Source organism: Choloepus didactylus, chromosome 7 (genome assembly GCF_015220235.1).
Source record: "Choloepus didactylus isolate mChoDid1 chromosome 7, mChoDid1.pri, whole genome shotgun sequence".
Classification (NCBI taxonomy): Eukaryota; Metazoa; Chordata; class Mammalia; order Pilosa; family Megalonychidae; genus Choloepus; species Choloepus didactylus.
Window position 1 is genome coordinate 33575613 of NC_051313.1, and position 16447 is coordinate 33592059.

At 36.9% G+C, this 16447-nt stretch overlaps 2 protein-coding genes across 3 annotated transcripts in view; one reads left to right on the top strand and one right to left on the bottom strand.

The window, feature by feature from the left end:
* TSPYL4 (TSPY like 4) overlaps window positions 1-16447 on the top strand; it is an 84818-nt gene that overhangs the window by 47441 nt on the left and 20930 nt on the right. The window lies entirely within an intron of this gene.
* The window catches only part of NT5DC1 (5'-nucleotidase domain containing 1), a 91051-nt gene continuing 81249 nt past the window's right edge, over window positions 6646-16447 (bottom strand). The window contains exon 3 of the mRNA XM_037844630.1: window positions 6646-7420. Coding sequence (XP_037700558.1) covers window positions 7169-7420 — 252 coding nt within the window. The 3' untranslated portion in view covers window positions 6646-7168. The remainder of the gene's footprint in view (window positions 7421-16447) is intronic.

Here is a 16447-nt window from a genome sequence, read left to right on the forward strand (position 1 = left end):
AACTGGGTGACTTGAGGGTTATTTATGTCAAATTAGTTTATTAGAAACATTCACCAAACACGCTCTGAGAGCACTTGGCAAATTCTAGTATTATTAACTCCTCAAATATTTCTTACCCCACCAAAAGCCTTCAGGCTCACAGTAGTGTTTCACTCTCTCCCTTGCTCAACTGTTTAACCATAGGGGCAAATTACAGATTGTATTGTATTGCCAACTGTGAACTGGGTCCAAGTCCACTGCCTTCAAGGTGTTTTACGGATAGGTCTATGGAAAGTTGGGAGTAGGTACAATTGATGATCAGTGGTGTGTGTGTGTGTGTGTGTGAGAGAGAGAGAGATGGGGGTGGGTGGAAATCTGTGGTGTAAAACTATAAAGCTAGCTAGTCTCTGCTGGCTTTCTCCAAAAGTCAACTTTTGATTATCATTATATTAAAATTATAAGACAACCACCTAAAATGATGGGACAAAAAGATATAAAGTAGCCAGAAAAATCCTGACAATGTCAAGTACTGGTGAAGATATTAAGGGTATGAAGCATCTGTACCTTCCTATAATGTACAAGTACTTTGGAAAATTGTTTGGCATATCTACTAAAACTGAACACACACACCTGCTAATGCAGCAATTCCATTTCTAGATATAGATCCAAGAGTAATATGTAAAGAAGTATACAAAACAAACGTACATGATGTTCATGGAGCATTATTTGTAACAGTCCCCAAATTAAATTAACCCAAATGTCTATCACTGATAGAATGGATAAATAAATTGTGGAAGAGTCATATAAAGGTATATTGTGTGTCAATGAAAATGAACAAATTACTACCATATTCAACAATAGGGATGAATTACAGAAACATGTTGAAGAAAAGAAGCCAGACACAAGAAAATATATACTGCATAATTCCATTTATATAAACTTAAAAATCAGACAAAATTAACTTATAGTGTGAGGGAAGGGATATTGACTGGGAGCATGAGAAGGGCTTTGGGGGACTGGCAATATTCTAACAGCTAAAAACATGTTTAATGATATATTTAATAGTAGTGACTATAAAGATCTGATACAATAGTTCTATGACCATGAAAATGAAACCAAGAAATTGAGTAGAAAGTAGGCTGTTCAGTTCAGAAAAACAAGTATTTGGTAATTCAGTTTGTTCAAATTTTCGTTAAAAAGCATTTTAGAGGAATTTCGCTATTTCCTGTCTCCCAATATAAGAAGTGTTTTTCTAATATCATAATCTACAGGAGAAAGTTTTCTATTAAAAAAATTAAAAAGCATCTGTATTAAGAGTCAAAAGTCATGTCAGAAAAAAAGAAAAAGATGAGATACACTTTTCTTTTTGCATCCCTTTATTAATCCTAGTTATGTTTGTTATCGTTGTACTTTTGCATTCCTTGAGATTTTCCAGTCAAGGAACTTTTAGGTAATTAAGAATGGTCACTCTTCCTGATTTCTCCCAGAGAGCTTCTGAATTTATTTGTTCAACTTAACAATAGTAGTAATGAAAACAGCTGTCATTGTTTTAATATTTTAATGTTTATCTGCAATGCATTAAGAATTTATAAACCACAGTTCCCCCTTTCCCAGACTATAATCTCAGAATTCCATTCTTCATTTAATGGAAACATGTGACTGGATTTTTGTCTGGCTCTGTAAAGAACACTTGATCCTGATTTAAAGTGTCACTGAACTTTGCAGGCATCAGATAACAGATTTCTATCTGTAAAAAAAAATAGCCTTTTGTTTTTAGAATTAAGGAAATAAATCTCTTGCCAATAATTTTCTAAAGATTCAGACTCTTAAAGATAGAATCAGGAACAAACGGATCATTCTCCTCTCATTTCTTTCAAAAAAAGAATATGGTGAATTAAAATCAGTGAATTTCAGTTTTTAGTGTTAAATTTAAAATCTCACAGCTTTAAATCTGAATGGGTCAAAATTTAGCAGGAACGTTATTCTACCAGTGATTTATATCTTCCAAGTGTCCTAAGCATAATAAAAAAAAAGGTTCCTAAAAGAACCATTTTTCTCTAAAAGAATGGCTAAGTGTTCACAAGCAATGCTGACAACAAACGTACAAGAGGAGCCTGCATCCTAACAGAGTATTCCTGACTTTCTACAGCTGTGCTCTCATGGTGTCAACAAACCCCATGTAACTATTTAAATTTAAATTAACTAAAATTAAAAATTCCGTTCATTAGTCTCATTGGCCACATTTCAAGCACTCAACAGCTACATGTGGCTAGTGGCTACCACATCGGACAGCACAGATATAGAACATTCCATCATCTCAGAAAGTTCTATTGGCCCAAACTACTCTAGATGAAAGTTAACTTCAATCCACAATTCCCAAAATTATCAGCTGTGGTTGCGTAAAGCTACAGTGTGGCATTTGGACCAAAATAATAAGCAAACATGATTTGGTCCAGAAATAGAGTATTTTTAAAAGTAGAAGGGAGAATTATAACCATGAAACCATGCAAAGCTACAGTGTGGGATAGAAGGGAAAACACTTGGCCCCAGAATCAGGTGGCTCAGGGCTTACATCTGTGTTTCAGCTGTGTCTTTGTCCTCATTTGTCAGTTGGAGAGCACATGTTGTCCTCCTTACTTCCCAGGTGGGTTGGGATGGCAAGCTTAAATGATCAGAGTGCGTTGGAGAGTGGTAGATACATGCTGCTTTTTTTTTTTTTTTTTTTTTTTTAAATGTTCAATGAAGCTTTTACTACCATCACCAAACTTGATTGGGGCAAACACTCAGTGCACTGAGGTGCTCAGAACTGAAAAACATTGAGCTGACTCCATAAGTCACCAGTAGTATTAGGGAACCTTGACTGGTCAATTGTTCATCACCAAGGGATTACAGAAACTGTTCTACAATGGAGTGATTCTGAATTCAGCTTCTCTATTGATTCATGTTAAAATACATACCTTTATACAATGCCATATGTCCAGAGTGGATAATCAATAAATACCATTCACTGAAACGAAGACAGTGGGAAGAACTTCCAATCATACATTCAAGTATCACGGCCAAGGCTAGAAAGGTGAGAGTATCCTAGAGGAACTAATTCTAGTTACCTACCACTAAACTTATTTATTTTCTAATATACTGTTCTTCCAAGGTTTTACAAATGGTGACCCTTTTTGAAGGATTCCCTATCTTCATTTCTGTTCTGCACACATCCAGTTGCATTACCAGCTGGGTAGTCTTATGCTTTATCCCACACCTATAAAGAGAATCTTCCACAGGACTGCCTACTTTTCTCCATCCCCAGTGATAACACTAGAAACTATACAGGGAAGACTTGCCCTTCAGACCTCGGTTAGAAGAAAGCACCTGTAAGCTGTAAAGTGGTTGCACTTTTCAAGTGAGAGCACATATGAACATCCTCATAAGAAAAAGTAAACATGGTCTGCCACTGCTTTGTGCCAACAATGGTGGAGAACTATTATATGATGATCTTCAGTCTCTTTAGTTGGAAGCTGAAAAATGCTCCCAAAGTGAAGAGAGATAAAGTATTACTGATGAGGACATTAAACAAAGTTAGAGAGAAAGTCCATGGATAGATGTTAAATAACCTGGGGAATTGTATACCGGAGTTTGTTGTTATCCTTCTGGATAAAAAAACCTTACTTATAATAGTTCCTTACCTTTATATGGCTTTGGTGTTTTTGTTATGTTTTGATTTTAATTTTTGTTGTTGTGATAAATATATACAACATAAAATTTCCCATTTTAACCAATTTCATGTATACAATTCAATGGTGTTAATTACATTCACAGTGTTGTGCTACCATCAACACCATCCAATACCAAAACTCTTCCATCACTCCAAACAGAATCTTTGTACTTATGAAGCATTAACTCCCTATTCCCTACCCTTACCCCTGGTAACCTGTATTCTAATTTCTGACTCTGTGAATGTGTTTGTTCTAGTTTATCACATCAGTGAGGTCATACAGTCTTGTCCTTTTATGTCTGTCTTATTTCACTCAACATGATGTCTTCAAGGTTCATCCAAGTTGTAGCTTGTGTGTGTGTGTGTGTATGTGTGTGTGTTTTAATAAAATTTTATTTTAGAATAGTTTTATATTTGCAGATAATTGCAAAGAAAGTTCAGCGTTCCCATATACTTCATACCCAGTTTTCCCTATTATTAACATCTTACATTGCTATGATACATTTGTCACAATTAATGAACCAATAATGATAAATTATTGACTGAAGTCTACACGTTATTCAGGTTTCCTTAGTTTTTAATCAAATGTCTTTTTTTTTTGTTCCAGGATCCCATAAAACACCACCCTACATTTAGTCATCATGTCTCCTTAGGCTCCTTTTGACTGTTTCAGTTTCTAGACTTTCCTTGTTTTTGATGACCTTGACAGTTGAAGACTAGTGATCAGGTATTTTCTAGAGTTCCCCAACTGGGATTTGTCTAACATTTTTCTCGAAGACTGGAGAGAGAGGTTTTGGAGGAAGACCACAGAGGTAAAGTGTCATTCTCATCATATTATATCAAGGGTACATTTTGTTGACATGACTTATCCACGTTGATGTTGACTTTGATTAACCTGGCTGAGGCAGTGTTTGTCAGGTTTCCCCACTGGAAAGTTACTCTTTTTCCCTCTTTGGAAGGAAGTCACTATGTACATTCTACTCTTAAGAGGTAGGGTAGGCTCCACCTCCTTGAGGGTGAAGGGTCTGTATAAATTATTTGGAATTCTTTTGCTTTGGAGATTTGTCTCATGTCCCCCACTTATTTATTTAGTCAATCATTTATTTATATCAGTAAAATTCAGTGATATTTATTTTATACTTTGGGTTATAATTCAATACTACTTCATTTATTTTGTTCTCAAATTGTTTTGGCTTTGGCCATTGGCAGCACTTTCTCAGCTGGCTTCTGTGTCTCTTTGACCTATCTCCATTATTATGGATTTTTTTTTTTTTTGCAGGGGCAGTGTATATCCTTACTTTCTGGCACTACAAGATGGTCCAGGCTCATTGTGTATATTTTCTGCCCCAGTCCTAGTATCAGTCATTTCTCCAAGGAGCCCTGGTTCCTTTTATTAGAGAGTGGTGTTAGATACTAAGATCTGGGTGCTAGGTGCTTCACTGATTTTTAAAGGTGCTCTCACACACACACTTCCTTCATTTTCACAAACCTCTTTGAAAATGAAAAATGAAAATTGAAAAAATCAATTTTTTGGGTAAACTGAGGCTCAGAGTAGTTAAGGGATTTGCTCAATATCAAAGGCACTAAATGGCAGCGCTGGGATTAAGTCCAGTCTTCTGAAGACAGTTTGGTGTCATTTCCACTACCTGATGTCTTTTGGAGAGGACACAGCTTCAGATGAGAGTAACAACTTGTAGGGAAAAGGAAATAAGGGAAAGGCACTTCCATAAGATAGTCCTTTTGGAAGGGAAAATTTAACAGGGCTATCTGACAGACTCCCATCTGTCTAGAAAGAACAACTGGAGATTTTGTCTTTTAGGGAAAGAGTTCTTTAATTATATTATAGCAGTGGTTCCAAACTAGGGGCAATTTTGACACCTCCTTCTCAAGGGACATTTAACAGCCTGGAGATGCTTTTGGTTATCACGACTTGGGGGCAGGGAGGACTGATACTGGCATCTAGTTGGTAGAAGGCAAGGATACAGGTGAATAGCTACAATACACAGAAGAGTTTACAACAACAAAGAATTACTGAGTCCAAAATGTCAGTAATGCTGAGGATAAGAAACCCAAAGTTGTAGCAAAAGGACTGGTCACTAGGAAAACTTCATCCAATTTTACACATTTCCACTCTTGCTGAATTATTTTTACGGTAATGGCTATGATGGACAACCATGGAACACTCTTTCTCATTCTGTGACCTCATAAATTAGCCTATCAGAAAAAAGATCCCTAATTTTGGTTAGGACACAGGGCTTTTAATCATATGAAAGAGACTCCCCTGGTTATTGGGAATGAGACAAATAGGAGAAGGTGCACTCTTTAAAAGATGCTTGAGTTTGCAGGGCATGATCAGAGCAACAGTCTCCCGGTATGAGCACAATTACATGTAATTGTTCTAGAAAGGGAAGGTACACCTTCGTAAGACATCAATACACTGGCCAGGCTGTTAGCTGCCTTCTGTTTAGGAACAAGTTGTGCATAATCGCAAGGTGGCTCAGAAAATCTACAAATGAACTGGTGGACTGTAGTCAGAAGGTGGCTCTTAGCCAGAAACTGTTGTTCACTGCTCACTGACCTCAATTTGGAGAGGAAATGAGTGACTGAATCACTTCAGCCAGTGACCACCCAGCAGTCTGACAGATGAAAGAACCCTTTTATTTACTGGGATCTCTCTTCTGAGCTTTAGAAAAAGCATGCTTGTCAACGAAAGACATTTTCCAAGTAAAGCTAGGTGTCTTGGGGTCATAAACTACCATTGACCTGACAATGAAAAACTTTAGAGGGCTTATGGTGGCAGTATCATTTTGGGTAATCCTTTTTGGGGAGCGCCTGATGAAGTAGATATTGTACAGGTAAAGCACTCTATCCCTTGTGATGCTGGATACATAATAACTGCTTCTCAAAGGCAGACACAGTAAGGAACAAATATGCTTTTGTTCTTAGTGCTTTCTATTTGCCTGGCCATGTGCTGAGGGCTTTTCACATCATCTCATTTAATTCTATTACTAGCCTATGAAATAAACACTATTATCAGTTTTATTTTCATATCTGGAATTTAAAAGCAATTATGTGAATTGGCCAATGCTAAGCAATCAGAAAGCTGAGCTGATATTTGAATCTAACTTCAAAACTTGGCACTGTTATCACTGTATTAATTGTCCTTTACCTTCATGGCAGTCACTAAAATTATTATTATTAACCACTGCACTTGTTTGTTCTGAAGACATGGGTGGTAGAAGTAGGAGGTGGTGGAGGTCAAGAATGTTACGAGCTATTCTACCCACTATTTTCCAAGGACTCAATTTTGCTTAGCTTTTTAAACCAGACGAGATGGTAATCAGAGACCCGGCAGGGAGTGAAGGCCTGTTTGTGGGTGTTGTAAAGTTCAGCTGCGAGTCTCTTACGGACCCCAGTAAGGGGAACAGTGTCTACAAACTGGGTGCCATGTGATTTCAGACAAAGTTGACATCTCCATCATCAACCGAAGCACATCGTGATGCCTGAAGCCTCATTCCTCTTCAGGCTCCCAGAGTGGAAGCAGAAGACAGCAGATGTGAGGAGGGCACAGGGCAGACCAAAAATGGAGAAAGGAGGCAGAGGGTGGGCAGGAGACCAGAGGATGCCCTGTCCTATCATGAAGGAGAAGAGACCCTGCTCTGCACACCCTCTGGTTCTGAGGCTGTAGCTCCAGTCCACACAGCAGTAGAAGGAAGAGCCACCAGAGACCATCTGCAGGAAACAGAAGGAAAAAGAGTCAATCAGGTGCCTCCAGAAAGGACGCCGGAGAAAACATGGCTACTCCATTTGAGGATACCTTCGATTTCAGGCTAGAAGAGGGGTGGGAAAGTAAGTACCTCCTCACTCTGTCAGTCTCAGGAAGAACGGGGCCTGGCTCTCACGGGAGCATGATGTAGGTGCTTGTTGCAAACAGTATGCTGCAAGGCTGCACAAGTGAAGGGAAATGTGGAGACTTAGCTGGCACTAGTGACACTGGGGAATTAAGAGGCAGCAAACGTGTCCTACCTGGAAAGTTAGCAACACTGGTAAAATGCTCACATAATGTCATAGCACACAGGGATAAATACTATTTTGTTTGTTGTAATAAAGCTACTCCCCCTGAACTCAAGCTTCTATGTATTAAACATGATTTAACAAAATAACATCCAAATATTTTGAGCTTTTTTCTAATTGATATTTTTTCTGCTATTAAAATAAAAATCTAATTGAAAACAGAAAACTATGCTTTTTCTAAATGAAGCTAATTGCCAATATGGGTTGGGGAAAACATTTAGGAAATATTTAAATACCATTAGTATAATAGGCTTAGATTTTAACTGGACTCTCTTCTATTGGCATTTTTCTGTTAGCGTAATGCAAAAAATAAAAAAAAATGTGAAGCATTTGGACTTTCATTTAGGAAATAACAAATGTGATTTGGAAAACACAAGTAATCTATCAGTTAAAAATGAAAGTTTTTATTGGGTGATTTGAAGCTTAAGCCATCATGTAGGTTAGATGGTTATGGAATGCAAGATTGACAAGAAAGGAAAACTGCCCTTTTGAGACACAAAGTCTTGTGGATAGTGATGTCAGAAGGTCACAGGGGTAACAGAATGTCAAGTTTAGCCCTTTATCCTCCCTACAATGCCAGCCACAGTGTATGACAGTAGGAGCTCAAGCAAATACTGGGGGAATGGATGGAAGGATGAGTAAGTGACCAAAATGATCATTATCACATGCTGGTTAGAGAGCGTGGAATCTCTTCCCATCTCCACCTTCCCCCTTCCCAACTTGTGGTTCAAAACAGCTCTTTCTAGTCTCTCCCAAAGTTAGTGCTCTTTGATCATCAGTCCCCATCCATGATACCAGAGTCTGCTCTCTGCATATAAAATTTGACTAATTGCTCCTAATTGCTACTGTTGATTGAAATGTACCAACACTTTCAAACTTAGTAATGAATTTATTTCTGATTAACAACAGAGTATGTATATTGTTTTAGGAAGATGTGTTTTCTTCAAGCAGAAATTTGGAAGATGTTCTGGTAGCTATCTTTCTAACTTCTGATTATGTATACTGGTGGTGGTGGGAAGAAATTATTCCAAAGTAGTAATTTCAAAAGTGATCATATCTAAAAGAATATTTGTGTTGTTGTTGGCATCACTGTGTTGAAGTATTCTTAAAAATGAAGATTTTAGGGATGATTTGGTCACAATCTGGCTGTGATCAAGCTAATCAGGTTCCCTACCACTACCTCTTTAATAGAAAAAGAGTTTTTAATAAAATAAAAAACTAATGGAAAAATACATGATACAAACAAAATAGTGCTTCCATAAAATTTCCCATCAGTAGTCTCCTTTTGTTACCCAAACACTTCACATCATTTAAATAGTGAAACCCTTGTATAAAATCCAGGTTTAAGACATGCCACTTCCTAAGATTGTATTTTATTCTAATCCTAATATTTTCTAAGCTGTACATATACTGTTTCACTTACTAACTTTACCTCAATTGTGAATTGAGTCTGTTTCATTTTACAGAAGTTGATTATCTTCACATTTCAGCGAATAAGAGAACTATGAATTTCCACTGATGATATAAAACATAGTGTGACACAGGATGAACTTAAACTAAAAATCAAAACACTGCATGCTGCCCACAAATAAGAACAAGACATAGAAAGTTTGGAGAGTGGTGAGGAGGGAAGTGAGATGGCTTTAAGCTTGAAGAATTATAGCCTATTTTCTAGATCTAGGGGGCAGGGATTAGGTAGGAGGTAGGAGTGAAATATGCTGTAAGTATTCATCCATGACTTTCTCTAAAAACAGTTTTATTCATGCCCATACAATCCATCCAAAGTGCATAAATCAGTGGCTCTCAGTACAATCACAGAGTTGTGCATTCATCATCACAATTAATTTTAGAACATTTTCATTGCTCCAAAAATAAAAAATAAAAATCCCATACCCCTTAAACCCACTTATCATTGACACTTAGCATTGGTGGAGTAGATCTGTTACAATTAATGAAAGAATATTAAAATATTACTGTTAACTATAGTCCATAGTTTGCATTACATGTATTTTCCCCATATACTAAGACATTATTAGCACCTTGTAATAGTGACACACATTTGTTCTAGTCCATGGAAGAACATTCTTACATTTGTACTACTGACCACATTTACCATCCACAACAAGGTTCACTGTTACATAGTACCATGTTTCATCCTCTGAATTTCCTTCTAGTGATATACATGAACCTAAACTTCCCTTTTCAACCAGAATCACATGCACAATTCAACGCTGTTAATTACACTCACAGTAATGTGCTACCATCACCTTCATCCCTTTCCAAACATTTACAATCAACCTTATTACACATTCTGCACAAATTGAGCATCAGCTCCCCATTCTCTACCCTTGTTCTGTCTCCTGGTAACCTATTGTGATGGGTAGGTTCATGTGTCACCTTGGCCAGGTGATGGTACCCAGCTATCTGGTTGGGCAAGCACTGGCCTAACCGTTGCTGCGAGGAGGTTTGTGGCTGGTTAATAAACCAACAGGCTGGTTTATTAAATCATCAGTCAATTGGCTGCAGCTGTGACTGACGACATCAATGAAGGGTGTGTCTTCCACAATGAGAGAATTCAATCAACTGGATTTAATCCAATCAGTTGAAGACTTTTAAGTGAGACAGATAGAGGACCTTCACTTCTTCTCTGGCTGACCAGCAAAGTGTTTCCTGAGGAGTTTGTAGAAGTTGCAAGTTCATTTCCTGAGGAGCTCATTGAACACATTCATTGAAGTTGCCAGTTTGTTTCCTGAGGAGTTCATCAAACATCTTCATTGGAGTTGCCAGTTTGCTGCCTGTCCTACAGAATTTGGACTCATGCATACCCACAGTTGCATGAGACACTTTTATAAATCTTAAATTTATAGATATCTCTTGCTGATTCTGCTTCCCTAGAAAACCCTAATACACCTATACTCTAGGTATTAACTCCTTGAGTTTCCTCATTATAATTAATTCATACTAGTGAGATCATGCAATATCTGTCCTCTTGTTTCTGGCTTATTTCACTCAACATAATGTCCTCATGTCGCATGTTTCAGGACTTCATTCCTTCTTACAGCTGAATAACATTCCATCATATCTATATACCACATTTTATTTATCTATTCATCAGGTTATGGGCACTTGAGTTGTTTCCTTCTTTTGGCAATTGTTGAATAATGCTGCTATGAACATCAGGTTGCAAATGTCTGTTCGTGTCCCTGCTTTCAGTTCTTCTTGGTATATACCTAGTAGCGGGCCAGATCATATGGCAGTTCTATACTTCGCTTTCCGAGGAACAGCCAAACTGTCTTTCACAATGGCTGCACCGTTTTACATTGCCATCAACAATGATTGAATGTTCCTATTCTTCTGCATCCTCTCCAACACTTATTATTTTCCATTTTTTTAAATAGCAGCCATTCTAATGGGTGTGAAATGGTATCTCATTGTGGTTTTGTTTTGCATTTCACTAACAGCTAGTGATGTTGAACATCTTTTCGTGTGCTTTTTAGCCATTTGTATTTCCTATTTCCTCTTTGGAAAATTGTGTATTCAAGTCTTTTGCCCATTTAAAAATTGTATTGTTTGTCCTTTTTATTATTGAGTTGTAGGATTTTCTTTATATATTCTGGATATTAAACCCTTATTGGATATGTGGTTTTCAAATATTTTCTCCCATTGAGTAGGCTACCTTTTCACCTTCTTGACAAAGTCCTTTGAAGCACAAAAATATTCAATTTTGAGGAGGCCCCAGTTGTCTGTTTTTTCTTTCATGGAGCATGCTTTGTTTGTAAAGTCTAAGAAATCACTGCTTACCACAAGATCTTGAAGATGCTTCCCTACATTTTCTTCTATGAGTTTTCTGGTCCTGGCTGTTACATTTATGTTTTTGATCCATTCTGAGTTAGTTTTTGTATAAGATGTAAGATAGGGATCCTCTTTCATTCTTTTGGATATGAATATCCAGCTCTCCCAGCACCATTTGCTGAAGAGACTGTTCTGTCCTAGTTGAGAGGACTTGGCAACCCTGTCAAAAATTAGTTGGCTATAGATGTGAGGGTCTATTTCTGAACCCTCAATTCAATTCCAATGATCAGTATGTCTTATCTTTATGTTAGTACCATGCTATTTTGACCACTATAGCTTTGTAATATGCTCTACAGTCAGGCAGTGTGAGTCCTTCAACTTCATTCCTCTTTTTCAAGATGTTTTTGGCTATTCAAAGCCACTTTCCCTTCCAAACAAATTTAGTAATCAGTTTTTCTATTTCTGAAAGTAGGTTCTTGGAATTTTGGTTGGGATTGCGATTGTATTGAATATGTAAATCACTTTGGGTAGAACTGACATCTTAATGACATTTAGTCTTCCAATCCATGAACACAAAAGGGCTTTCCATTTATTTAGATCTTCTTTGATTTCTTTTGGCAATGTTTTGTAGTTTTCTGTGTACAAGTCCTTTACATCCTTGGTTAAATTTATTCCTAGATATTTGATTCTTTCAGTTGCTATTGTAAATGGAAATTTTTTTCTTGATTTCCTCCTCTGATTGTTTGTTACTCATATGTAGAAACACTGCTGATTTTTGCTTGTTGATCTTGTATACCTCCACTTTGCTGAACTCCTTTATTAGCTCTAGTAGCTTTGTTGTAGATTTTTGGAGACTTTCTAAATGTAAGATGTCATCTGCAAATAGTGAAGGTTTTACTTCTTTTCTGATTTGGATGCCTTTTATTTCTCTTTTTTGCCTAATTGCTCTAGCTAAAACTTCTAGGACAATGTTGAATCAATCTTTTCAAATTCATTGAGGCCTGTTTTGTGGCTCAACATGTGATCTATCTCAGATAATGCTCTATGAGCACTTGAGGAAGACTGTATATCCTGCTGTTTGGGGGTGCAATGTTTTGTATATGTCTGTTAGATCCATTTCATTTATCATATTATTCAAGTCCTGTTTCCTTATTGATCCTCTGTCTAGATGTTCTATCTATAGATGAAAGTGGTATATTGAAATCTCCTATTATCACTGAAGAGATGTCTATTTCTCCCTTCAGTTTTGCCTATGCTTGCCTCATGTATTTTGGGGCAAGAGACTAAGGTGAGTCTCTTATAGACAGCATATAGATGGACCATATTTTTTTTATCCATTCTGACAATCTGTGTCTTTTGACAGGGGAGTTTAATTCATTAACATTCAATGTTATTATTGTTAAGGCAGTACTTAATTCAATCATTTTATTCTTTGGCTTTCATATGTCATATCTTATTTCTGTCTCTCTTTTTACCCTTTCTGTTACCCTTACTGATAGTCTTCACTTCTGTACTCTCCTCTAAGGTACTCTTTGGAGAAGCTTTTTTCCTCCTCTCTTTTCCTTTCTGCCTGCAACGTGTCCTTTAATATTTCTTGTAGGGCAGGTTTCTTGTTAACAGATTCTCTCAGTTTCTGATAATCTGTGAATATTTTAAATTCTCCCTCATTTTTGAAGGACAGTTTTGCTGGATAAAGAATTCTTGGCTGGCAATTTTTCTCTTCCAGTATCTTAAATATTTCATAGCACTGCCCTCTTACCTCCATGGTTTCTGATGAGAAATTGGTGCTTAGTCTTACTGAGCATCCCTTGTATGTGATGAATCACTTTTCTCTTGCTGCTTTCAGTATTTTCTCTTTATCTTTAGCATTTGACGTTCTGCTTAGTATGTGTTTTGGAGTAGGTCTATTCAGATTTATTCTATTTGAAGTACATTGTACTTCTTGGACATGGATATTTATGTCTTTCATAAGCCTTGGGAAATTTTCAGCCATTAGTTCCTCAAATATTCTTTCTTCTTCTCCTGGGGCACCCATGATGTGTGTTTGTCCACTTCGTGCTGTCATTCAATTCACTGACATCCTGCTTAATTTTTTCCATTATTTTCTCTATCTGTTCTTTTGTCTGTTCCATTTAGAATGTTTTGTCATCTAGGTCACTGATACTTTCAAAAATTCAGCATTTTCAAATCTGCTGTTGTATGCCTCTGGTATATTTTTAATCTCATCTACTGTACCTTTCATGCCCATAAGACTTGTCATTTTTCTTTGCATGCTTTCAAATTCTTCTTTATGATCACCCAGTGTCATCTTAATATCCTTTATCTCTTTAGGCAAATTTTCCTTTATCTCCTTGAATTGAGTTAGGAGATCTGTTTGAACATCTTTGATTAGTTGTTACAAATTATGTATCTCCTCCAAGTTTTTAATTTGTCCCTTTGATTGGGCCATATCTTCCTGTTTCTTATAATGGCTTGTAATTTTTTGCTGGTATCTTGGCATCTGATTATCTTGATGAGTTTCCTGTGATGATAAGTTTCTCTTCCTGCCTAGGGTTTTATTGTTGATTGGCTTTGTGTTAAGGGCTATTGTTTGACTCTTGGTTCAACTTATTCTAGGCCTTTAGAAATGCCTGTTTAACTGATCAAAACAGGGCCAGGGACCCATGAATGGGATGCAGATCTGTTCCAAAAGTCTCTTGGGAAACGGTCAGGAAAGATGCCAAAAAGCACCTCCCCCACCTTGACTCCCCAAAGGTGCATTTTCCTGGTCCGCCCAGGAGATGGTGCTCTTTGGCAAACCTTTCCCTGAAGCCCTAGGAGGGATTTTTTTTTTTTTTTTTTTTTCAATTTCAACCTCCACTGGGTGGTGTTTATACAATGGCCCTGAGAATTCCTGTTCTGGGCAGGGTAGTACTGCAATTCAGAGCTGGGTCTGGCAGTCCAAACTCACTGATCAGAAGCCATGCTTGGTCCTCGGCTGTGCCCCATACCGCCTTTTCTTGGGGAGGAAGTCCTCCACTCGCCTCTCCCTCTGCAGCAGCCAGTCACGGATTTTACCTGTGGCTGCTTGCCTCGAGAGTGGGGGATGGTTGCCAGCTCCTGCTCCGGAATGACTCACTCCCTATTTTTGCTGCAGTTTCTCAGTATTCCTGTCCAGCTCTTCTCTGGATGCTGCACAGTACACTCCTGGTCTCCAGAGCCCCAGAACAGTAGTTTCAGACAGTTTCTACCTGACAACTTGCTGTTTTTGGAAGAGGGATGAGCCCTGCTGCTCCCTTCTCCTCCATCTTCCTGGAAGTCTCTCATCATCCATGGCTTTTTGCCATCAATAATTTTAAAAACAATTTGCTTGTATTGAAGTAATAAATAAAAATGGTAAAAAAAATAATAGTATAGCATGGCTTATAATGGAAAACTAGGGGCTCTAGCTCCATAGTTATTCTTTCCATCAGAAGTGCTCTCCAAAGGCTACCACTTTTAACCATTTCTTAACTCTTCTGACAATTTATATTTACAACTCTAAATAATATAACTATGCTTAAGTTCTTAGTTCATAAGTTTTTGACAACATCTATTGACTTCCCCCATTAAGAAATGAGAATTCACTTAACTCATATTACCCTTTATCATCCGTCCCCCTCCTTCTATTTTTATAGTTATATTTATTTTTATTCCTTTACTGGTTACCTTTGTAACTTTAAATAGTATACTTCAATCTCTATTTGTTATTCCATCAATTTTAACTCCCCCAAACATAAAATAGACTATTAAGATTCTCCTTTCCCCACCAACTTTCCAACCCCCTCCTACATCTTAATTTCTGATAGCCATCGTTTTGTTTTTTTCAAATTATCAACTAACCTTTGTATGTGTTATTTCTAAACATTAAAGGCAAACAATTTTGTTTACTATATTTTTATTTATAAATATTGTTCATTGTAGAAACATGTAATGTGCCAGAATTATATTTATATTTCTACAGGTCTATTTCATGAATTTTCATCATTCCAAAGAGCAAATGGATTTCCTTTTATTAATTTACATAGTTGCTCAAAATTATGCCACATTTCAGTTGCACCATGATTGGACAATGTTACACAATTGTATATCATTGTACAATTTTTCACTGTTCTTGGTGTTTCTAATTGCCTTTACTTTTCTATTGTTTACCAAGCCCTCAGATTTATAAGGAAAATTACATGTTTGGGTCTAAAACATAAAGATGAATACCCCAAGGTTTATTATAGTAGAGTTAAAATTAAAATTAACTTTGAAAATACAACTTTGTTTCTAAATGCTTAAACAAAGACAACTTTTGCTTATGTGTCTTCTAACAGAGATGAATTATATACCGTGTATATTAATGACCTCTATTTATTTGGTACTTTCAATTTATAAAACACAGCTTGCATATATTATTTTATATTTTCAACCCCATAAAGTTTTCTCCACTTCTCAAATATGACAATTAAAGATTAGAGAGACTAATCACACACAGCAAGTAAGATGCAAATTCCAAATCTGAAACCAAGTTTTCCTTTTTGAAAGGAAAGTGTTCTTTGCTTCTACCACAGCTGCCTAACACATGGTCTTTCTGCCTTGTGTTTAGAAGTAAAGCATCATGATTTTTTGATTTATAGGTTTTATCAATTACAACACTCAGATGGAAAGCCACACAGTACTTTCACTCCTTATTTATTACTAGATGCTATGGGGCAGGATTTTTGTAAATAAACGATTGAAAAGCCGGCAGAACTAAAAGAAAAAAACACAAATAAACTAAAAGGCCATTATGCAAACAGCTGCTACAGTAACAAATTGAATAATCAAGGAAGGTAAAAGATTAATGAGCACTAGTTTTCTCAAGTAACGTTTCTTACAGTAAGGCACTGG